The sequence below is a fragment of the Notolepis coatsorum genome (genome assembly GCF_963971535.1).
Source record: "Notolepis coatsorum genome assembly, chromosome: 9".
Lineage (NCBI taxonomy): Eukaryota > Metazoa > Chordata > Actinopteri > Aulopiformes > Paralepididae > Notolepis > Notolepis coatsorum.
The window spans coordinates 12,644,477-12,670,494 of NC_140173.1; the positions used below are offsets into that span (position 1 = coordinate 12,644,477).

General features: G+C 43.7%; 1 protein-coding gene across 1 annotated transcript in view; it reads left to right on the top strand.

Moving 5' to 3' along the window:
• The window catches only part of LOC311233958 (uncharacterized protein), a 65,968-nt gene extending 45,023 nt beyond the window's left edge, over positions 1-20,945 (top strand). Inside the window, exons 2-3 of the mRNA XM_084321021.1 lie at positions 268-412; positions 16,702-20,945. Coding sequence (XP_084177147.1) covers positions 268-412; positions 16,702-18,368 — 1,812 coding nt within the window. The 3' untranslated portion in view covers positions 18,369-20,945. The remainder of the gene's footprint in view (positions 1-267; positions 413-16,701) is intronic.
• The last annotated feature ends 5,073 nt before the right edge of the window (positions 20,946-26,018 follow it).

The window sequence follows — 26,018 nt, forward strand, 5'->3', positions numbered from 1 at the left end:
GGGTGATTAAAACTTCTGTCAGAACTCTTACCACGAGACTCGGTGTGTAAACTGAGGGCACTGCATCAACTATACTACTATAGTATTTCATACCACTTGATGTCCACAACTCTGAACTATCCCTTTAAGGTGACTCATCATCAAGTACCAGTGACAAGACATGTCTAACATAAAAAAAAACTGTCCATCTACAATTACTCTGCGGACGGTGAACGTTGTACTTTGCAAGACTCTTATTGTTACTGTTTTTTTATCCGGTATTTTTAGGCCACAGCCCCACTGATATCCAGTACAGTGGAGGAGATGGCGTCTTGCAGTCACCGCTCTCTGTTGGAACTAAAGGAACTATCTGTCTACTTGGTGGACTGCATTAAAACACCAGGACTTGAAGGAACTGTGAATGAAGGAGGAGGTAAGGCTATAAATTCTCTCTTATTTAAAAAATAATTCACATTGAGATCTTTTTGACATTTCTTTTACAAGTGCGTCCTAGCCAAGACGGGCAACAGCACAATTAACAGGGTTGCAGATATTTCATTTCAACCTTTATTTAAAAATCTTAAGCTTCTGAAGTTTCCCTCATTTACAGAAATGACGATTGTGCAAATGTAAACGGTACATAATAAAAGCAATATTCACAGAAAATGAAACACAAAAGAGAAATAATAATGTAAAAAAAAAAGAATGTTCTAAAATAATTAAAAAAATCGAAATAAATAAATACCAGTGTTTTTTGCGCCTTTCTGCAAGAGAAGGCCAACCCACCCTATCATACAGGACACAATGGTGAGTATCGTATCTGTCACCATTAACACTTCAAGTTTCAAGTTTCTTTATTAGTTGACATGCAAAAATACAGAATACCTTCACATGGAATGCTTTTTCCTGTTATGCTCCTATAAGGATCATAGGACGCTTGGATCATACACATACAGCTCATTACAGTAATATTACACAATTATTACATTTTAGATAGTAATAATGGTACAGAGCCTTGAGACAAACATATGCATATTCACCACCGCAAACAGACTGGCAGCCGTCATAGGCAGCGCCATGTACGGAAGGAGGGGGGAGTGGGTTGGGGTTGTTACAGGGCTGTAGGGGGGGGGGGGGAGTGATCCCTCACACGAGGCAGCCGACAGTGCAGCGCCAATGCAGAGGAAGGGGGGGGGGGGGGGGGGGACTGGAGGTGGGGGGGAGTGCACAAGCCAAGTCCTGGGTGGGGGAGGTAGGGATTGGGGGTGGGGGAAGCCGCTCGCCACTCTTATCTCCCAGAGGGCCTTCGACTCCACAGCTCTCTGGTTCGACCTTGGTCCAGGAATTTGTTTTGGCTGACTGGCACAATTTATCCCAGCCACGTCACTTTAAATTTGATTTGAATAGAGTGAAATATAACTCTATTGATTTGAGTGGAGTGAGTTTTAACAACTCCGTCCAAATGACTGAATGCATTATTAGTCAAAGTGTCTTAATCGGTTCATTTTGGTAGATCCTGTGCGCGGTAAACTGATCCAAAATCTTCTTATTGCAGTCCAAAAGCTTCGATAATCCAAAAATGACCACGTCTTCAAGTTGGTAGCCCGATTATGATGTCCCAATAGGCAGAGAGGGTTAGCCTTATTCTGCTTCTTGAAGAAAATATGCAATCCACTGATTAGATCCATTTAGAGTTGATTTGAGTATAGTCCGGCCACCGGCACGAAACAGAGCATAGCATCGTCGGGCTCCATGGAGCAGTAGAGGCGGCGGTAGGAACGGCCTTGAAGGCCTAGGGAGAGAGGAAAGAAATGCGACTTGTCTCTGCAAGAGGTGGGAAGGAAGATTAAAGATTAACGACAAGATTAGTCGTCCTACCTCGCCATGCGTTCTTTTATTAGCGATATCCATTAATTTTTCATCCATCCAGCCTCACGTTATCATTGTGAATGGGTCTGAGCTCGAAAAGGGCAAATACCGCCGCCTATCGTCTCCCGGATGGTAATGCACATCATTGGATTGGATTGGGTGGCCATGTGCATCAGAAAAAAAGTCCGGTCCAGGGTTTTCCTATCTCTGGCATGCAGTATCGTGTTACCAGATTGACTGAGGACCCTCAGAGCAGCGTCGATTATGTGTTTCGGTCTATAACTTTGGATCAATAAACGCAATCAATATTTGGAATGGCGATCAGTAATTGGATTAATCTTTTTGCAGAACATCTGATGTGAGGTAAGGACTCTATTTTACCAGTATTGGGTTAATCAGATGTTTATTTCATAGCGATCACAACGTGTCTGTGTGTGTGTGTGTGTGCGTGTATGACGTTAGCGCTGACCAGGTCATGGATAATAGATTTTTCAGCCCGCTTCTCTAGCGTCCATAAGTACACATATACTATCGATAATCTAGCGTTTATTTGAAAACGATTCATAAATCAGCCGAAAAATTACGACGTGTTTTGTGTATTCCACTAAAGGGCTATTATCGCGGAATTTCTCTGAAATTACTAGAACTCTCCGAAACTATACTCTTATTCAAAACGGTATAAAACGGAAATGTACCAATGAAAAAACAATCTGTTTCGTACATGTTGACTGCAAGCAAGTCATTGATAAGCGAGGGTTGTTTTAGACCCATAATTTAAGATATAGTTTAAGCGTTCGCAAATATCCCCGACCTCCCATTGACTAAAGCGCTGGCACTCAAGGGGTTATCTGGGCAAAGGGGCGTGGCACCCAATGTGCTAAGAGCTGACTGATATGCAGAATCCAGAGGTTTAAGAGCTGATGCTGCAGCATGACTAAATTACATCACCATATTCCAAAACTGATAAGAACAACAATTATTTTCCTACTAATTAGAGGAAAATTTTTACTTTCTTGTACAGGAAACCAATTTTCTGTCGCAGTTTAGAGGCAAGATTATCCACATGGAACTTAAATGTAAATTTCCCGTAGAGCCACAGGCCCAAGATATTTATACTCAGTGACTCTGACAGTAGATACCTGCACATTAAAAGTCAATATTTCTGGCTCTTGAAAACAACATAAATATTGTGTTACTAGCATTAACTCATTGACTGCTGTTTTCGGGCCCCGTCTAAGCACTGCCACGCTTTAAAAGATAGGAGTCCATCACCTTGTTTGTAGAGCTATAACTATATTCTATATTATAGCTATGGATACAATACTATGGTCATTTGACAGTGACTTTCTTCCGGTCAATAATTTGTCCATGCATACATTCGCGCATTATACCGTGGTGCATATAAGTATGTTTTTAGATCGGTCTGGGGTAATGCTAAGGAATAGCCTTATGCGTGTATTATACTATAACTGTTGCCGTTTCTTGCCTGGACCAGCTATTATTCTCAAATCAAATCTATATCATAGGTATTATGTTTCATCATGAATACATGAAGGGGTGGGGGGGGGGGGGGGTCGTTTTTTGATGCTTTGATCGTCACCAACGGCATATGTTGACCGACCCAAACATGCAAAGAGCCATGGTGAGTAAGGCGAAGCTACATGGTAGATCCTTGCACATTTGTGAATAATCATTGCCGTATATCATTGTTCTTTGCGGTTATACTTTCTGTCATTCTGTGCAAATGTTATGCTAAGATTGATTTTAGAGTGATTTGTGGGTCTTTAGGAGATCATCAAACGGAACCCTCTCCCTGGTCTTTTCCATGCATCCCAAAAATGTGGAAAATAATTGACATAAGCCATCTTGCAATACCACTTCATAGGGTTTTATGGGGTCGGGGGTTCCAGTGGTGACATTATTTTGGGGATTTGAGGTCACAGTCGCATATTATTTGATGACTAAATGGAAAACAATTATGATAATTTGTAGCAATTATGATAATTAGTTGAGTGAAGGTGAGGATCACAGTAGCTAAATTATCAGTGCGCTGCACACTATTCTTTTTGTTTTCTTGTTAAACGATCAGTTAAACCATTAACCAATTTTTCTTTTATAGAATATTTGGAGATTAAAACCCATTAAAATGCCCATCCCATGTTTGAGCTCACTAACCTGGCGTATTCCCTTTAAATTGGCTGTGGAAAAACAATACTGCTGTTGCCAAAATGTGTGTGCATCTTTGTGATGATGTTGATGACAAAAAGGTCTATCTATCGCAATTGAATTCCTTCAACTACTAAACATTATTATAATATTAATTAATGGGTAATTAACATAAATGTATCCAACCAATCCTTGGTAATCCTTGAAGTAGGCCTAACTATAGGCTGTGTTTAGTTGTACACACAGAGATGAAAGACTTCCGCCGATCCACAATGGTGCACATAATTTCTATTTCAATCTTTAATCTCGAAAGAACATTTACAATGATGTCGAGAGGTACAATACATAATATAGTGTAGTGGGCACTTACATGGGCACTTACCTGGACGGGACATAATCCACCTACACTGTCACTTTAAGGACACGGGGCATCCGGGGTATCTAGAGCGGCCATATTAACGCTTCACTTGGTTTGTTGTGGTATCCATGGTTATGCTATTAAATGATGCACACTGATGTGTGGTCAAAGAAACTTCACTCTCTTTGGTCGTGATTTCCCGTCTCCTACATTGGTGAACCTGACGTTCTTGGACGCTTTCAAGGACGATTGAACAATGGAACAGGCAGTCGCGCTGAAGTTTGTGGAAGCAGCAGTCGCGCTGAAATTGCCAGAGTTCTGGGAAACGCAAGCTACTGCATGGTTTGTGCAGGCGGAGGCGCAGTTTGCAATAAAGAAAATAACGGAGGATGACACTAAGTACTATCACGTTGTCGCTGTGCTGGGGACTAACACGGCAGCCAGAGTGGTGAGTCTACTCACAAACCCTCCGGCGCATGACAAATATGGCACGCTGAAGGCACACTTGTTGAAGTGTTTTGAACTGTCTGAGGTGGAACGAGCTAACCGGCTGTTTTCATTGCAAGGTCTGGGCGACAGTAAACCGTCTGAGCTTATGGATAGGATGCTGGCGTTGATGGGAGAGCATGAGCCCAACCATTTTCTCTTCCGACAGCTGTTCTTGCGCCAGTTACCGGCTCAGGTAAGGGCCGCCTTGGCAAACACAACAATAAATGACTGCCGTATGTTAGCCGCGGAGGCGGATAAGTTCTTTTTGGCCAGCCAGCAGCAACACTGTACGGCCGTGTTCTATCATGACCAACCCTCTACCTCTCACCATGGGGATTATACCGTCGCTGCTGCGGTGGCAGCCCCTCGCCAGCGAGGGAGAGACACTGGCTGGTGTTTCTTTCACACCAAGTATGGAGCCAGGGCTAACCAATGCCGTCCCCCATGTACTTACAAGGGGCCGGGAAACGCCCGGGCCGGCGCTCAACAGTGGCCATGAGCGTTGGTGGGGCCGGCAGGCTACTGTTTATTCGGGACAACATCTCAGGCAGGCGTTTCATGTGCGACACAGGGGCACAGAGAAGCGTGCTGCCTGCGTCAAGGGTGGACACCCTGGCCGACGGGCATGGACTCCCTATGGAAGCTGCCAATGGTACTACGATCCGCACGTATGGCAGTAGGCTAGTGGAGTTGTGTTTTGGTGAGCGGCGGTTTAGCTGGAACTTCATTACTGCTGATGTGTCTGTGCCCCTGCTGGGTGCTGATTTTCTGTGTGCCTATGGATTGTTGGTGGATGTCAGGAACAATCGATTGATCGACGCCACCACCTTTTGTTCATTTGAATGTACTGTCGGGGCAGCGCCTCCTGTGGGTTTGTCTAACATGTTGTCTGTTACAGATGAGTTTCACCAGCTGCTAGCCGAGTTCCCTGTCCTTACCCAGCCCACTTTCTCGTCCTCCACCAGTAAGCACGGTGTGGAGCATCACATCGCTACGGCAGGTGCGCCAGTCTACTCCCGGGCTCGGCGCCTAGATCCTGCCAAGCTGGCCGTGGCCAAGGCAGAGTTTTCCAACATGGAGAACCTGGGTATTATCCGTCGTTCTGACAGCCCATGGGCCTCACCCCTTCACATTGTCCCCAGGGCTGCCGGCGGGTGGCGCCCGTGTGGCGATTACCGCCGCCTTAACGAGGTAACCACACCGGACCGATACCCGGTTCCACATATTCAGGATTTTTCCACCCACCTGGCCCGGAAGCTCATATTTTCAAAAATAGATTTAGTTCGAGGTTACCACCAGGTGCCGGTCCACCCAGCGGACATCCCTAAGACGGCGGTGATTACTCCCTTTGGTTTGTTTGAGTTCTTGCGCATGCCATTTGGGCTTAAAAACGCAGCACAGACATTCCAGCGCTTGATGGACTCTGTGTTACGGGACCTGCCTTTTTTGTTTGTCTACCTAGATGACATCTTAGTCGCCAGTACCACCAAGGCAGAGCACTTGTCCCATCTCAGGACCCTTTTCCACCGACTCTGTCAGCATGGGCTCATAATTAACCCAGCTAAATGTCAGTTTGGGCTGTCTAGGATCGATTTCCTCGGACACCACGTCACCAAAGATGGGGCAGTTCCCCTCCCATCTAAGGTTGACGCCATAGCAAATTTTCCACTGCCACCCACCATCAAGGCTCTGCAAGAGTTCCTTGGCATGGTAAATTTTTACCATCGGTTTGTCCCCCGGGCTGCTCAGCTAATGCGACCTCTTTACGAGGCTCTCAGGGGTAAAATCGCCAAACATGTGGTGGACTGGACGGACGAGAGACGCAAGGCGTTTGTCGATACTAAAACCGCCCTGGCCAATGCAACCAGGCTGGCACACCCACTTCCCAACGCCCCTGTTGCCATCACCACTGATGCTTCAGACTATGCTGTTGGAGCGGTATACGAGCAGTGGGTGAGTGGGGCTTGGCAGCCACTGGCGTTTTTTAGCCGACAGCTTCGTCCTAATGAGTGCAAATATAGCACTTTTGATAGGGAGCTCCTCGCCCTCTATCTGGCCGTGCGGCATTTCCGTTCCCTGCTGGAGGCTCGTTCGTTCACGGCATTTGTAGACCACAAGCCACTCACTTTTGCTATGGCTAAAGTAAGTGAGCCATGGTCTGCCCGTCAGCAGAGGCACCTGTCATATATCTCAGAGTTTACCACGGATATTCAGCATGTCGCAGGCAGGGACAATCTAGTGGCAGACTGTCTCTCTCGGGCCTTGATCGGGGCCGTCCATGTTGGTTTGGATTATGCACGCATGGCCTCAGACCAGGTTTCCGACCTGGACGTTCAGGCCTACAGGACGGCCATCACAGCACTCAGGCTGGAGGATGTGGCATTTAATGAGGCTAACAGCACACTCCTGTGCGACGTTTCCACGGGGCGGCCGCGACCGGTGGTGCCCAGCAGTTGGAGACGTCATGTTTTTGACATCATACATGGTCTCTCTCACCCCGGTAACAGGGCGTCTCAAAAGCAGGTGGCAGCCAAGTTCATTTGGCACGGGCTGAAAAAGGATGTGAGCGGGTGGGTTAAGACCTGTGTGATGTGCCAGCGCGCTAAGGTACACCGCCACATTAAAGCTCCTTTGGCCCAGTTCTCCGTGCCCGAAAGGAGGTTTGACCACGTGAATGTGGACCTGGTGGGTCCATTACCCCCATCGCATGGTTTCACATACCTCCTCACGATGGTGGACAGAACCACTCGGTGGCCAGAGGCCGTTCCGCTGTCATCCACAACGTCCACTGATGTGGCTCGGGCGTTTATATATACGTGGGTGGCCCGGTTTGGTGCTCCGTCTGACCTTTCGTCGGACCGCGGACCTCAGTTCACCTCTGAGCTTTGGTCCGAGATTGCCAGAAACTTAGGCGTGAGACTGCACCGCACTACCGCTTATCACCCGCAGGCTAACGGTTTGTGTGAGCGGTTTCACCGGTCCATGAAGGCTTCTCTCCGAGCTACCCTTAGCGATGGTAGTTGGGTCGACAGGCTCCCGTGGGTCATGTTGGGTCTCAGGACCGCCCCCAAGGCTGATCTCCAGTCATCGTCGGCTGAGCTGGTCTATGGCCAACCGCTGCGGGTCCCCGGGGAGTTTTTACCTGACACCACAGACCCCTGGTCTGCGACCCAGCAGCGCGTTTCAAACTTGGAGAACGCTAGGGCATTTGTGCCGGTCCCCACCTCGCAGCATGGTTTGCCACAGACTCGTGTTCCACCCGGCCTCCAGGCGACGGAATACGTGTTCATACGGCACGATGCCCACCGCGGGTCCTTTCAACCCCCCTACGATGGCCCGTTTCGGGTCCTACAGACGGGAAGTAAGACCTTCGTGGTGGACATTGGCGGTAAACCGGAACATGTCTCGGTGGACAGGCTTAAGCCAGCTCACTTGGATGTGGATCACCCCGTGGCACTCGCTCAGCCCCCGCGGCGGGGGCGACCTCCCCGTGTTAAACCTCGTCACCATAGGTCGCTTTTTGAAAATATGAGTCCCTCACCGCCCGTTAGGCACCTTGCCCCTTGCCCTCCCCGCCACTGCAAGGCCCCAGGGGGTCCCACGGTAGCTCATATGCCGGCTCCAGTTGTTCGGAGCCGTTATGGTCGGGAGGTCCGTCTACCGACCCGTTTTGTGAGTTAGTAGGGTGAATTCTGGGGGGACATATGTAGTGGGCACTTACATGGGCACTTACCTGGACGGGACATAATCCACCTACACTGTCACTTTAAGGACACGGGGCATCCGGGGTATCTAGAGCGGCCATATTAACGCTTCACTTGGTTTGTTGTGGTATCCATGGTTATGCTATTAAATGATGCACACTGATGTGTGGTCAAAGAAACTTCACTCTCTTTGGTCGTGATTTCCCGTCTCCTACAATAGAAACATAAAAGTAAATCATTTAAACAATTTTAATTAAAACAAATGGTCGGCTATTATAGATTCAAACTGACCAATGGATACTCAAGTGTTGAGTTTAAACCCTCCCTCTGCTAAGCATAGGAAAATAGGAAGTATTTATATTCTTTAACTCTCAATAATACTCATTCACAGTAGATACAGTATATGCAAATGTTCAGACAGTACCTTTAGAGCATAGCTGTCAACATTGGGATATTAAAATAAGTTAGATTTGCCAGAGAGGGAGGGGGGGGGGGGTAAAGGGGGTGTTTCCCCCCCTTTGGTGGATGTTTTTGGTCAAATCAGTTGTGTGATAGTCACTTTTGGTGAGTTGTTTATATACGTTCACTTATGACATTTAGGTATGACACAGGACTACAAAAGCATTTAGTATAGAAATGTGTCAACAGGAAGGCGGCTGGATGGCGCAGGGGAGATTGCGCCCGTCACCAATGCAAGAGACTCCGGTCTCGAATCCCGGTGTCAACATTGCCTCCGGCTTGGGCCAGTCGTCATACTATCTCAATTGGCAGAGGTAGCGGGTGGAAGTCGATGGGTGGGGATTGGACGCTGTGGACTGCGACTCCTACAGGTCGGTTGGGGGACGCCTGCACAGCAGAGACAGGAAGTAGCGGGGGTAGTGTGAGCCTCCCATGCGTTACACCTCGCCACAGAGTCCGCGCTGTCTGGTGAAAAGATGCCACAGGCTGCCTCCTCGTGTACCGGAGGGGACACGTGATGCAAGGCTTCTATCCTCCCTACGACCGACCAGTGGGAGGCATAGTCGAGCAACGTACAAGACGGGGGAGGGGAGAATTGGAAATACGAAATTGGGATGGGAGAAAAATAGAAAATAAGGAGAAAAAGTGGATGAAAAACAAAACAAATTTGTCAACAGACTAAAGCAGGGAACCACAATATTTTGCATACAAATTATGCTGAGCAGAATGTAATATCATAACTGTCTATTATTTTTCTTGCAATTGAGCCAATTTTCATTAGGTATGGTTTTGAGGTGTGTGTTCAACAGAATGTAGTATCAAAAACACGTTCACAAAAAGTATGGGTTACTGAATGATTAACTGCACTGTTATAATCACTAAGCAGGGCTGTACTCGGCAACGAGATTATCGCAAATTGCCCCTTAATTTGGCCCGTGCGAGTGGTAAATAATATTTTGGAGCAACCTTGCGAGTAGTGATTTCAACTCTTCATTCGCATTTCACTCCTAAATTAATAAAATTAAATAGTAAAACATTAGTCTACAACCAGGGCTGTACAGTGCGACATAATGCCGCGGACGGTGCTATGAAAAAATCTGTCGGCAATGAATGAATTTACCGATAGCGATAGCCTGTGTGTGAAAAAAAAAGATTTGCGTGTGAAGTGAATCTGGGTCACGCTATATACTTGGTAGTTGTAGTCTATCGTGCGATTAAATACCATGTCCCTGTCTGGTAGAGTCATTACATCCAACACCAAATCCCAGAATTCCTAGCGAACATTCTAAACGAAACTGAATGTGAACTTCCTTTCAATAAGTTTAAGCCGCTAATTTTGCTCTGCAAGAAGAACAGAGCGGATATCAGTCCATCTTATGACAACCACGTCCGATGTGGAGAGATGATAAGAGACCATAGCCGGTGAAATTAAGTCTGATCTGGCAGTGATGATTGACGGGGAGTTGGACACGGACACTTCTAACGTTCAGCCGTGAGTAGCCCACTATTAGGACGTGAAATACTGTCTACTTAAATTTCCCTCCAGGGATCAATAAAGTATCAACCTATCTATCTAATACTGAGACAATATGCAAATAAGATAATACTAATAATTGTCACCGTTCCCTCTATGAAAGTGGCTTGCAACTTACTGCTGGTAAAATCACTGTTTATTTCTCGTTTTGCATAGTATTACATTCATCTTCTATAAACAATCAAAGTCCCACCATAAGAGCCTCATACGGGTCAAATAAACCTTTTTGATTAGTCTTTCCTTCGAGCTAAGTTGAACTGAACATTTCATTGTCAAAAGCGCAAATTTAAACAAGGTTGCGTCGCAACACGGTTTTCAAAATAAAGGTAACATAACAAATACCGTAGTAGGCCTCTCAATTCTTGTAAAAAAAGTCCCGGATATACATAAAACATTAATTGGCATAGATTTGTGTGGCGTCGCCGTCGTGTACAACGATACTTACGTTTTTTAGGTGATTTGACAAAGTTGTTGTAGAGTTGTGATATGCCATTTTCTTCTGGCACTCGGCTTTTTGGGCATTGTCTTTGCATATTTTAAAGTGTAACCACACGTCTGATGACTTCTTCGTCGACATGTCTGCTGCACATGTCCTTGTTGTTTTCAACACCGATAATCTCCACGTGCTTGTTGTAGAGAGGTGGAGTCGAGGCACCGCTTACTTTCGTTTCATTGGAATGGAGGCGCAAGATTTTGGAGGAGAATCTTTTTTTTTTATGTTCGAAGCTTGTGCCATTGAACGAAGCTTCGAAGTATTTAAGACAGCCCTAGTTATTTACAATAATAATAATTCATTTTATTTGTAAAGCACTTTTCATTGTGAAACAAATGTATGCAGAGTTTCTTGTCCTCCTGATTAATGCAATGGTGTGTGTGTGTTGTGGTGATCTCATTCAAGGAGCACTACACAAGCGCGCGCACACACACACAGTTTGTTGTTTTTGTTCTATTAGTGATTTACACACTTTCTCAGTTGGTTCATTATACAAACCTGAAAACAAATGCACTTAAATGTTAAATAAAAGGACCACAGTAATGAGGCAGGAGGAACATATTTTTTTGCACTATAATGGTAAAATTGTTATTTAAAAATGTGCCCCTAAAAAATATTCTGTGCCCCTAAATTTCTCATTTAGGGGCAAGTGTGCCCCTAGTGAAAAAGCTTAGCGTACAGCCCTGCTAAGCCATTGTAAGACCTTACCTGTGTCCCTGTATCACTTGTCTCTGCTGCTCTTTGACTAAAAAACGTCCCTATGTCCATTTTCCTTTTTTTTCTTTCTGGTCGCATATTTGAGTTAGTCACCTAGTAAAAGTGAGATCATTGACAATATCAAAACATGCTAGGTGTTGTGAAGGGCCAGATTAAACCGAATATATATATTTATTTATATATATATATTTAATTGTATTTGTATATTCTCTAATATTCCCTGATATCCCTTGTATATTCCTTGTACAATATGCATTGAATATCCATTCTAGCCTACTGAACATCCCATAATAGTCTCCATTCTACTATTGGTCGAGACCTTGGTGCCAGGCTGCCATACCCCCCAGACCCAGTTCAAACGTACCGCTCAACATGTACGAACAAGTCCTAGTTCCGCGTAGGAATCTGGCTACCGCACCACTAACGGTACTATTTGTTCATAGTGCGTATATATACTGCGCTACTAAAGTAGGACTTCCTTTTTCAGTCCAGTTTCTTACCCTCCAATAGAGTCACAGACGTAAAGCCTCCCCGCGACGCCACGTGTGGGAGTAAGGCCAAGTTCGGCCTACCATCGGTATTGAGACATCGTGTATATTAATATTTGAATAGTCATATTTGGCACTATATCGTCGAGTTGGACGTAGTCTATTAAGCTAATAATAGTCTGTTAATATATAGTGCTTCGTGCGGTGAGAATACTACCGTAGTCAGTACCCCATCGTTTCGGGCAGAGAACTGGCTGCTTATCCAGGATGGTCGACCCCATGTGAGACTGCATCCGAGGAGCCCCAGAGCCGACGAGCGAGTGGACCTGTATACCGGATTATTCTACCGACGACAGCCCGCCTTCCCAGGCACGGATTATGCTTTGTGTACAGTGATTATTCCATGGATAAAGACCCCCGACACTGCCGTGTGTTGGAACCCCCCCCCCTGGAGAGGACGCAAGGTGAGGAGACGCTCTGCAAGACGAGGTCGCTTCACGTCTCTCCCCCGTGGACCGGAGAGAGCCGGCTCACAGAGAGTCCAACTGCTTTCATCTGTGGTCCAAGGATCGCTGGCGCACCGAACTGCACAACTGTGGGTTCACCCAGGATACCCTTGGCCGGACGAGGCAGCCAGACTCTACCCCCCCCCCCTCCTACTCCTGTTGTCTTACAAGCGACCGGATTACCCCCCCTAGTGTATCCAGTCTTATAATCATTAAAGTATCATTGCTGTTATTCCTTAACTATTCCAGGTCGTATATTTACCACCTGCGCCATCAGAGATTGGACATTCTCTATTGATATACCGACGAATACTCTTTGCCATAAAAGTGCATACTATTTCAATTCATAAATGTAATTAAGTGATTAAGTGCTTGCTCTACACACCATTGCTGTGTAGTAATAAACGCATACTTCGACTTCGTACATTTGTGTTGGATCCGTTTCATCTACGTGAGAGTGTTTATCATAATATATTTATGCCGAGTACTGGGTGGCCGAATATAAAGTACAAAGGTAGTGGTAGTAAGTATCATATCTAGTAATACAGTCAGGGAATTGTACCCCTCAGTTACACTAGGGCTGTACCGAATAGTTCTGTTGAATATTTTTAAAAGAGCCATGACAGTGAGGTGTAGAAATTGAGATAGTCAGTTGTTATAAAAATATAAAAACATAGTTTATTATCCTCCATATTTTTTCTGCTCCAGATGGATAAATCCTCTTCATTTTGCTTGTTTATTATACGTAGGTATTGCTGGGAAAAACTGGAGGGTTGACGGGTATGCTTTAGAGAAGAGCATGAACTTTGTTTGGTTTGAGTACCAGTTTAAGATTAACGGCGTATCCTGCAAAGTATTAAATGAGAGTTGTACATTTTTAATTCTCAAAGTCCAGACTCCGGACTAAATTATCCAATCTAATCTTAGAAATTAAGTAAAGTGAATAGTACTGGGTGTTAAGCATAACAGCATCTACGTTAATTTACTTCTGAATATTGGGGAGTATCGCATGCTTGTAGCCGCGTTTTGATTACGTCATCACAACAACACGTTAGGTTACGAACGTAACCCTGTTCTTTGACGTTCTTTGCCGAAAGGGCCTTTTTTAACTACTTTCGGCCGATATGTTTCGGTGGCCGAATATTTGGCGCATCCCTACTCAATTAGTATCGACGTGGCACCTGTTAGACCCACGTTTGATATTCTGGAAACTTGTGAACGCTTTCTGTTAATCTGGTAAACTGTTGGTTGTATTGCGGAGCTAAATGCTAATGTGGCTAACTAACAGTACACTTTTGTACATGAAATACAGCCCAAAAACCTTCAAAGACCCCGCTGAGAAACACTTGTTTGCTTATTAAATCATTTTTAAAAGTAATTAAAAAAGAAAAAAGTTACGATAAAGTTGTTTAATTGACGGGAGAAAAGTTGCTAAAGTCCATGTATTGTGATGGGACCGGAAGAAGCCTACACGCTGAAGATTCAAGAGGTTTATTATTTGCCACATACATACCAGGGCATACAGTGACATAACCGGATATGCCGCCTCCACATTGTGCAAGTGGAGAATTGTCCCTGTCCGCAGTTAAACAGCAACTTTTCATTCAGATTTCTAGCTTCAGAGTTCCAGGGTCCCAGTTTGCTTATTCAGTTATGAAAACATATGAATAATTTTCAATAATTAAATTTCTCTCTGCATACATGATGTCAACTTTGCCGTCAAAATCTCGCCTTGCAAAGTTTTTTTTTTTTTTTTTTTTTTTTTGATTTTTCTCCCATCCCACCCTTCCTAGTTGTTGCCCACTTTCCCCTACTGTTGGTCCGAGAGGCCGGAGACTGTTGCATGCTTTCCTCCCGACGCATGTGCAGCCAGCCGGCAGCCAGCCTGGCCGCGCAGATTCTCACTGGGAGAGTGTAACGTGTGGGAGGCCGCACTACCTCTCTCCAGATCCTACCCTTGCTGAGCAGGCGCCCCGACCGAACTGTAGGGGTCGCTGTCCACAACGCCCAGGACCCACCCGCCAGCTTTCCCACCCTCTAATACTGCCAATTGTATTAGTGTGAACGGCCAGCCAAGCTGGTGACAGCGCCGGGAGCTGGATTCGAACACGCGAACCCAGCATCTCCGGTGTTGGTGACGAACGCAATCTCCGCTACGCCACCTGACTGCCCCCAGCCTCGCACAGCTTTTAAAATGTCTTATCATGCGTTTTCATGTTTTTCTGTGTCCATGTGAGCTTTGAGATCTCCGGCACCTTTATTAGACACGGAAACATATGGTCAAGCGTTGCACACCGCTTCTTGTCCCGACCGGGGCGGTACATTGGGGATTCCCTCTGCAGTTCAAAATGTACACTTGCGCTTTTGCTTTGTGAGCAGAATCAAATCTGTCCGCTTCCTCTGTTTGCATGTGATGGACATTTTCATGAATTTAGAAAACCCCACCGGACGCCCCGGACAGGGTGTGAATAGTGGACGTGTCCGGGCAGCGTCTATTCTTATCCTAACGGATTTATGTTTTCGCGTTCTGAGAATCTGATTGGCCACTGACGTTTCTGGTGCGATCTGATTGGCCACTGACGTTTCTGGTCATGTGACATGTGTGCCCAATCGCGTGACGCGCCCATTTCCGCCTCGAACAGCAGCAAACTACCTAACGCCTAGTTTATCACTGGTTAAGCTTAGGCGACTCGTTCGAAGTTGGTTAAGGTTAGAGTTTGGAATCAGGGCTGGCGTTCTATCGCCCTGCTCTAAGACAAACTCTAACCTTAACCAACTTCGAAAGAGTGCCTAAGCTTAACCGGCGAAAGAACTTGCCGTCACACGATTGGAGCGACCATAAACGCCAGTAGCCAATCAGAGCGCAAAACGCGAACGTGGATGCATAAATCCGTCAGGATAAGAATAGACGCGTCCGGGCAAAAGAGGACGTTTTGGTCACCTGATTAGCAATCCTAGGTTAAACTGGTCCTGGTGGTTAATATTTTGATCAAAAGTAATTTACTGTATTTCTATGGCATTTACACTTAACACACTTTTTTTTACAGTGTAGGCTGATGAATGAACAATAATCCACTTGATAAAGTAAAATTGGATGAAAATGAATAACCACGACTTGGGTCGAGTGAAAACAGATGACTGACGACGCTAAATGCCAGGCGGGCCGGCATAAGGATACTAGTAAAACATTTTAAAATATTAAATAGCAAATAGAATCAATTGTTGAAATAGAATCAATTGTTGTTTTTCTGGAAAATTTATAGTTTAGATGAATCGATAACAAAATAATGATTAGTTGCAGCCCTAGTGTTGGTGCCGTGTACAGGAGTTCAGTCGTAGTTGGAGGTATTCAGTACATGGTTCTGGGTCTGTAGTAAGAAACATGAGCATCACGTTCTGTTCAACATTGCTTCCAAATAAAAAGAGAAAATGCCTTTCATTTGTATTTAGTTTAAACTCAGGATTATTCAAAAGTAGTCATGGATTATGTGGTTATTTTGTAGACAAATGTTTCATCCAATTTACAGAAAACATACTATATCGTGATATATATTGTTACAGACACCGGTATATGAAATTTCCCATAGTGTGATGTTATATTTTATCCATAAGGTGACACTTAAATCTGTCATAACCTGAGACTAAAGGGGCTTTAGTCCTGGACTAAATTAAACTGACCTTAACCATAGCCACGATAACCACTTCTGCTCCAGAAACTGTTGACTAACTGGTGCTTGAAACAAAGTGGTTTAAGTCTATAACTGTAGATGACTCTGGACTACACTGTTCTTAAACTATAAAACCAAGATACATACCATTATAAACCTCTTAGAAATAGAAACTAAAGCTGAATAAAATCACCAATTATCTTTCTCTCCTATCACCAATTATCTTTCTCTCCTTCCTCTGACACTCTTCTCCATCACTATCTCCATCCAGATAGCTGTCCTGTCAGGCTTGGGAAGAAACCAAGAGGCTTGGATGGAAGAAAAGGTCTCTGCTGTGACCAGTGTGGAAAGAGATTCAGTCGTAAAAGTAGTCTGAAAGAACACCAGAGAATTCACACAGGAGAGAAGCCGTACTCCTGTGACCAGTGTGGACAGAGCTTTACTCGGCAACAGTATCTGAAAGAACACCAGAGAATTCACACAGGAGAGAAGCCGTACTCCTGTGACCAGTGTGGACAGGGCTTTGCTCAGCAACAGTATCTGAAAAAACACCAGAGAATTCACACAGGAGAGAAGCCGTACTCCTGTGACCAGTGTGGACAGGGCTTTGCTCAGCAACAGTATCTGAAAAAACACCAGAGAATTCACACAGGAGAGAAGCCGTACTCCTGTGACCAGTGTGGACAGGGCTTTGCTCGGCAACAGCATCTGAAAATACACCAGAGAATTCACACAGGAGAGAAGCCCTACTCCTGTGGCCAGTGTGGAAAGAGCTTTAGTCATCAACATAATCTGCAATCACACCAGAGAATTCACACAGGAGAGAAGCCGTACTCCTGTGACCAGTGTGGACAGGGCTTTACTCGGCAAGAGTATCTGCAATCACACCAGAGAATTCACACAGGAGAGAAGCCCTACTCCTGTGACCAGTGTGGACAGGGCTTTACTCGGCAACAGTATCTGCAATCACACCAGAGAATTCACACAGGAGAGAAGCCGTACTCCTGTGGCCAGTGTGGACAGGCCTTTGCTCAGCAACAGTATCTGCAATCACACCAGAGAATTCACACAGGAGAGAAGCCCTACTCCTGTGGCCAGTGTGGAAAGAGCTTTAGTCATCAACATAATCTGCAATCACACCAGAGAATTCACACAGGATGGAAGCCCTACTTTTGCGACCACTGTGAAAAGAGCTTTCGTCAACTGTCTGATCTGAAAAAACATCAGATAATTCACACAGGAGAGAAGCCCTACTCCTGTGACCAGTGTGGAAAGAGATTTAGTCGTAAAAGTAGTCTGAAAGAACACCAGAGAATTCACACAGGAGAGAAGCCCTACTCCTGTGGCCAGTGTGGACAGGGCTTTACTCAGCAACGTCATCTGCAATTACACCAGAGAATTCACACAGGAGAGAAGCCGTACTCCTGTGACCAGTGTGGACAGGGCTTTACTCGGCAACAGTATCTGAAAATACACCAGAGAATTCACACAGGAGAGAAGCCCTACTCCTGTGACCAGTGTGGACAGGGCTTTGCGCATCAACATCATCTGAAAACACACCAGAGAATTCACACAGGAGAGAAGCCCTACTCCTGTGACCAGTGTGGACAGGGCTTTACTCGGCAACAGAGTCTGAAAATACACCAGAGAATTCACACAGGAGAGAAGCCCTACTCCTGTGACCAGTGTGGACAGGGCTTTACTCGGCAACAGCATCTGAAAATACACCAGAGAATTCACACAGGAGAGAAGCCCTACTCCTGTGGCCAGTGTGGAAAGAGCTTTAGTCGTCTGGGTAGTCTGCAAAAACACCAGAGAATTCACACAGGAGAGAAGCCCTACTCCTGTGGCCAGTGTGGGAAGAACTTTAGTTGTCTGGGTAGTCTGCAAAAACACCAGAGAATTCACACAGGAGAGAAGCCCTACTCCTGCGACTAGTGTGTGAAGAGCTTTAGTCATCTGAAATCACACCAGAGATTTCACACAGGATGGAAGCCTCCTTCTGTGACCAGTGTGGGAAGAGTTTTAGGACAAGTACACATCTTCTGATTCAACAGCAAATCCATACAGCAGAGAAGCCACATCATTGTGATCTGTGTGAGAAGAGATTCAGTAAATTAGAATATTCGAGAAAACATGCGAAAATCCACTTGGGAGAAAAGATTCAGTGAAATGTCAAACTTACTACTTTTGCATTTGTGCAAGGAGGAACAGGAGGAGCACTGCCAGAGCCCTACAAAACGACCTCCAGCAGGCCACCAATGTGCATGTTTCAAGATTGGCATTTGCCAGAGATCACCAGGATTGGCAGATTTGCCATTGGCACCCTGTGCTCTTCACGGATGAGAGCATGTGACAGACGTGGGTTCCTTCTCATGCATGACAAAAAAAACGAACTCGAAAACTAGATGAAAATATTAGGGATGCACGATAATTATCGGGCCGATATCAGCAATTATGACGTCATCCCGATAAACCCGATAACGTTATTGATAGCTCCGATAACATATAATACATTTTTTTGGTTAAAAGAAATCCGGTGTGGGTGGATTTGGATGAAGGGCGCTTGTTTTTATTATAGCCTCCTCCCGTTTTGCCAGTACTGTGGTAAAACTGATAGCGTGTGGTTTAGGAATAGGGAGTTTTTCACAAATCCAGCGATCCCTTTCTTGGCTGTGACGTAGTCACGTTACATTCGGAGACAGACAGTCAATCTGCCAATTACGTCCCAACGCTTGCACCCACCTCTTCTTCTTACCACCAATCAGAAGCTCTTGTTCGTTTATTTACCTCCGGATTGTCAGCCATTACTCTACTCGGAGCTAACGTTATCTCCCCGCCAGCCACATTGACAAGTACCAGCGCTTATACATTACTGGCAAATGTCTTGTTGCACTTGTGGCAACGTGCGTTGTCAGCATCGACTTTAGTAAAATAGACCCAGACTTTTGAACGTTTCGTTCTGTCCGCCATTATGAGAGCAGAGCTGTCTGTACTCGGCAGCGCAGCACCCGTGTGTGTGTGTGTGTGTGTGTGTGAGTGAGTGAGTGTGTGTGTGTGGGAGGGGAAGAGAGGAGAGAGCTCAGCCCGCTCCGCGCAGGCAGAGACACAGAGGCAGGAGAGATATAGACAACGGCCAACAAGATTAGTTTGCGACGTTTAAATTCCTCAAAAAAAAACTCCATAATTTCTCGAGTACCGATAGCAGTACCGATGACGTCGGAGCTTATAAATACAAAAAAATAAAAAAATCTTTGATAAAAAAAAAATATATATATATATATATATACATTTAAAAAAATATATTATAATACAATAAATATCGGTTATCGGCTTGAGGAGCATAAAGTTATCAGTATCGATATCCGTGTCAAAAAATCTATATCGTGCATCCCTAGAAAATATAGTACTGACCATAGATGGAGTTGAATAACAGCAACAGATAAAACGAAATTAACAATAGGGGTGTTTATTGATTTAAAAAAGGCATTTGATACCTTAGATCATAATATTCTAATTTCTAAATTACGCTCATATGGTGTGAGAGGAATTGTTCTAGAATGGTTGAGTAGTTATCTCCACAATAGGCAACAATATGTGCAGTTGGCAGATGTCAAATCTGAGCTCATGAAAATTGAATGTGGGGTACCGCAAGGTTCGGTTTTGGGGCCCAAACTCGTTCTTTTATATATTAATGATATTTGTGATGTTTCAAAACTATTACAGTTTGTCTTGTTTGCTGATGATACCAATTTTTTTTGCTCTGGAAATAATTTAAAGGAACTAGCTGAATATATTGTGTATGAAATGACAAAGCTAAAGAAATGGTTTGATGTAAATAAGCTATCACTGAATCTGAAAAACTAAATTTATGATTTTTGGCAATCGAAAACTAGATGAAAATATAGTACTGACAATAGATGGAGTTGATATAGAGAGTTAATGAATGTTGTTTTCTTGGTGTGATTATGGATGATAAATTAACATGGAAATCGCACATAGCACACGTTAAAAAAAAGATGTCCAAGAGTATTTTTGTTATGAATAAAGTAAAGGATGTGTTAGAGTATGAGGCAATGAGAACACTACTGTTCACTCATCTCACCTTATATCAGTTATTGTGTTGAAGTATGGGGGAATACTTATGGGACCAACATAAAACCATTATATATACTACAGAAGAGGGCTGTAAGAATCACACAGTGAGTTATCGAGAACACACGAATACATTATTTATTAAATCTAGAATAATTAAACTTGAAGACATGGTTAAGTTTCAAACAATGTTAATTATGTTTAGGGCAAGAAATAATACACTGCCAGAAAAACTACAAAATCTTTTTCATTTAGAAAGTGAGTTTAGTAGGAGAAAATACAATTTTAAACATCAGTTTGCACGTACTACACTTAAACAGATGTGTCCTTCAGTTATTGGTGTAAAGTTGTGGAATTCTCTCCATAGCGAGCTTAAGGGATGTAATAGTGTTTATCAATAATAAAAAAAAAACTAAAAAAAATATATTTAGTCAGTATGAAAATCAAATGTGATCTGAATAGTGAGATCTTTTTTTTCTCTTTTATTCTTTATTCTTATTAAATTTGTTCTTGTTTAACTGTGGATTGTGTGTTTCTTGTATAATGGTATGAATTATTATTTGTGTAAATTAGGTTGTACGCCGACCATTAACACTTTGACGACCGTTCGGCACCGTCTAATTAGTGGCTAGAGGACCGGGGAATGTAAACAAACATGTGGGTTTTGTAACAGCTATATCTATGCTTTATAGTATTGCTATCTGTCCATTCTCATTGTCACTTGAGTGCATAAACCGTCCCTTCAAAATGGCTTAAAGAAGAAAAAAATCCATCGGTAGGTTGTCATTTTATAGCGCCGTGAATATAAGCTTTATCGCATATTTCGTATCATCTATTTTCTGGCAAGCTAGTTATAGAGCTAAAGGCTACTAACGTTATATTCAACGGCATTTCCGTTGTATATATTATAATGAAAAAACACAAACTGCTTATGGTCCGGACTGTCCCAGAGCATCTATGGATGAAAGGGGGGCGGCGGGGGATGTCGATTAGTATTATTGATTACCAATACAGTGGCCGTGTAAGTAGCCACATTCACAGATCGATTGCTTACGTTGCACAACAAGCTCCGATCCGGCTATAAATTAGGTAAAAAGGCTCCTACCGTCACCCGGTGGGTTCTCCTCCAGCTTTTCCCCGTTAACGATCGGCATCTGGTAGATCGATATGTCCATTGGTTGATGATAAATCCTCTTATTCCATGGTGAAATTAGCGATTCGAAACGTGATCCACTGTGTATAGTGTGGCTTTAATATCAGGCACCGTTGGAGGGTGAAAAAATAAAAATTGCGTTCGCCCACAATGATACTGCAGTGGAGCGATGGCGCCCCTAAGAGTATCTGGCCGGTATTGCATATTGCCGAGGGTAGATCTGCAGAGTCGATTGGGGATGATGATCCGGTTATAAATATGGAATAAAACAATAACTTGCCACAGCTATATACGTGGCTCTGGTCCACAACGCATGGCACCGAAACCCGTATAAACTTTTGGCCGGTCCCTATTGTGTTAAGTAAATACTTGTTTAGTTTAGGAATAAGGGGCAGGTAACTATACGATTTATTCTTCTTCCTGCTCCTTTTGTCCATGGAATGATATTTATGATTGTGTAATGAAGAAACTCTGATTGTATGATTCCATGTGGCAAATAAAAACTCTGAACTGAACAACGCTCGGCCTCATGTGGCTGGAGTGTGTCAGCAGTTCCTGCATGACGAAGGCATTGATGCTATGGACTGGCCTGCCCGTTCCCCAGACCTGAATCCAATCCAGCACCTCTGGGACATCATGTCTCGCTCCATCCACTGACGCCACGTCGCACCACAGACTGTCCAGGAGTTGACTGATGCCCTGATCCAGGTCTGGGAGGAGATCCCTCAGGAGAACATCCGTCGTCTCATCAGGAGCATGCCCAGACGTTGTAGGGAGTGCATACAGGCACGTGGAGGCCACACACACTACTGAGCCTCATTTAGAATTGTCTTGAGGAATTTCCACAGAAGTTGGATGTTATTTTGTTCTCAACGCATTCCACTATGTAATGAATAAAGATTTTCAACTGGAATATTTCATTCATCGAGATCTAGGATGTGTTGTTTAAGTAAGTATTTATAAAGCACCTTTCATACATGTCATGTAGCTCAAAGTGCTGTACACAAACATAGCCATATATAACGATAAAAGCAATAAAGTCACAGTGATCAGTTAAGATCAATGTTTAAAAAAAATAATAATAATAATAACGTAAAAATGAAAACAGTCATTTGCGGACCAGTTTGGGAGAACAGGTCCGCACAAACATGTCCGTTCAGTAGCAACCGGAAGTAGGAAATGCACTAAACCAATGCACTTGTACAGTAGGTAGCAATGTTAGCTCTCATAACGTTAGTGTAGTTACGTTTTTTATTAGTGGTCGCGTATTGTATGTACCCGTTCCCTCATCTAAAGAGTTGGGTCCATAAGGCTTTTCCAAGCCATAGCGTCTTTGTGTTATGTCTCATAATGTTAGGAAGTAGGAAATGCACTAAACCAATGCACTTGTACTTGTTTAGCAGCAACTGAAAGTACGAAGTGCACTAGACCAATAACTAGTAGGTAGCAATGTTAGCTCTCATAACGTGCACTAAACCAATGCTAAACCAATATCTAGTAGGTAGCAACGTTAGCTCTCATAACGTGCACTAAACCAATGCACTTGTACTTGTTTAGCAGCAACCGGAAGTAGGAAGTGCACTAAACCAATGCACTTGTACAGTAGGTAGCAACGTTGGCTCTCATAACGTCAGCTAGCTAGCAGCTCCGGGTACAGCAGGTAGCAACGTTAGCCAGTTAGCAGCTCCGGGTACTAAAAATAAAGCATCACATTAATAAGACAACAGTAATAAAAGTACGGCAATAGGCAAAGTACAGTAAAATAACATTTCAGTAAAAGATCAATACATAAAAAATAAAAACATAATAATAAAAACATTTCAATAAGATACTCGCTTTCCCTAAGGCATGGTACACTATTTGTAAGCTAGACTGTATAGGTACGTTTTTAATTTTCCTTTAAAAATGTGTATGGAGCTGGCGTTTCTGATGTGTGTTGGTAGTGTGTTCCATAGTTTTGGGGCATAGTTGGCAAATGCCATACTTCCTATCCTCTTTTGGTTTCTGGGTGTGTCTAGTAAACCTGTAGTGGATGACCGTAGCGTTCTTGAGGGCAGATAACTAACTAGGGAATTTGCAATGTATTTTGGGCCTTGCTCATTAAGAGCTTTATATGCCAGGAAAAGGACCTTAAAATCAATTCTATGAGTTATTGGAAGCCAGTGCAGAGTGGCTAGGACTGGAGTGATATGTTCTCTTCTCTTTGTATGAGTTAGTAATCGAGCTGCAGAGTTTTGGATAAGCTGAAGCTTCCCAGTGGTTGCTTTGGGAAGACCAGTGAACAGTGCATTACAATAGTCAAGCCGGCTTGAGACAAAAGCATGAATCAGTGTCTCGGCATCCTTTTTATTTACGAAAGGTCTTACTTTCGCTATTTTTCTTAGGTGGAAGAATGACGTTTTCATGGCCTTATTAATATGAGACTTATGAGAGAGGATCAAGGCAGGAGGTGGCAGAATTACACTCAGAGACAAACTTACAGAGGTCAGGTAATGTAATACATGTGAATTCCCCCATAGTTATCTCAGGTGGGTTTCCACTCACAGCCAGATCTATATCAGAGGCAATGCTTGCTCTAATCAAAGATATCTTTTCATTAAAGAAAACTGCAAACTCTTCACATTTTGTGGCTGATTGCTGCGGTATATGGGGGGGTGGCATGTTAATCAGCCGGTCGATGGTGGAAAAAAGTACCCTGGAGTTACCCATATTTTCTGAGATCATTTTGGAAAAATATTCCTTTCTTGCAAGTTGTATTGCCTTATTGTATGCGCCCATGGCGTCTTTGTATAAATTAAAGTGAGCTGTGAGTTTGAATTTCCTCCATTTTCGCTCGGCTATCCTACATTTTCTTTTGTTATCTTTAACATTGGTTTTATTTAACCATGGAGAGATTCTATCAGTTTTTACCTTTTTAACCTTCAGAGGGGCGACAGTATCTAACACTGTTGACAAGGTGCTGTGGAAGTTTTGCACTATCTGATTTAAGGAGGAGGATTCACTGCATTGGTCATATGATTGCATCATACTAGAGAATTTTGCTTCAGCTCTAGCGTCCAGAAGCCTTCTGTGAACTAGGAATTCGCTTCTGGTCCTATGTAATATTAGGCTTGTACCATAGAACACACAATAATGGTCAGAAATTGGAATTTGTTTTACTGATACATTCTCAATGTTTAGCCCTGTTGTTATTAGTAGGTCCAGAGTGTTGCCATGTTGGTGGGTGGCCTCGTGAACATGTTGCATCAGTCCAAAACTGTCCAGTAGGTTCAGAAACTCGCAACCCCTGGGGTCATCCTTTTTGTTGATATGAATGTTTAGATCTCCATTAAGAATGATTCGATCATACCTGGTAATGCAGATCGATATGAGTTCTGAAGATTCCTGTATGAAGAGTGGCGAGTACCTTGGTGGTCGATACAATGTCACACATACTACTGGCAGTTCTGTTTTCAATACAATAGCAAGGTATTCAAATGATGAAAATGTTCACAGGTCAATATCACTGCACACAAATTGAGTGGAGATGATGGCTGCTATTCCTCCTCCCCTCCCACTCTGTCTGTTTGTGTTCCCTTTATTTTTTTGAGCAGTGTATATGATACCACCACTGTGTCCTTTATGATATATGATACCCACCACTGTGTCCTTTATGATATATATGATACTCACCACTGTGTCCTTTATGATATATGATACCACCACTGTGTCCTTTATGATATATATGATACCCACCACTGTCCTTTATGATATATATGATACCCACCACTGTCCTTTATGATATATATGATACCCACCACTGTCCTTTATGATTGATTGATAAGTTTATTAACAGATTGCAGAATGGGTACAGTACAGTACAGCTCAATACATACAATTGTTAAGGGTATGCAGACCAGAGAAAGACTTTCGTCTTGTTTACATCAGGGTCCGCCATTTTCAATTCATCGTAACATATATGACATACATGACATACAGATAGACAGTACTGCTACATCTATACATTTATGACATACCAGATTTGCAAATACAGTACTGTTTGTGATACGAAAAGAGTCCAGAAAAAAAGAGTATATACATTTGACGTAGAAACTGTACATTGGAGGAGGTTGGGTAGGTGTGGGGGGGTTGTGTAGTTGTGGGGGGGGGGGAGGTTGGGTAGGAGGGGGGGGGGACACTGTACAACTGTACAAGCAAAACTGTACATTGGAATATTGACAAGACCATACTTGGTAATTTACTGTACATTGGAGGGGTTGTGTTTGGACATTTACAGGGGCCAGTTTCGAATTGCAGTCTCCCATAGGTGTTTTTTGAGAGTGTTTTTGAAAGTGGGTAGT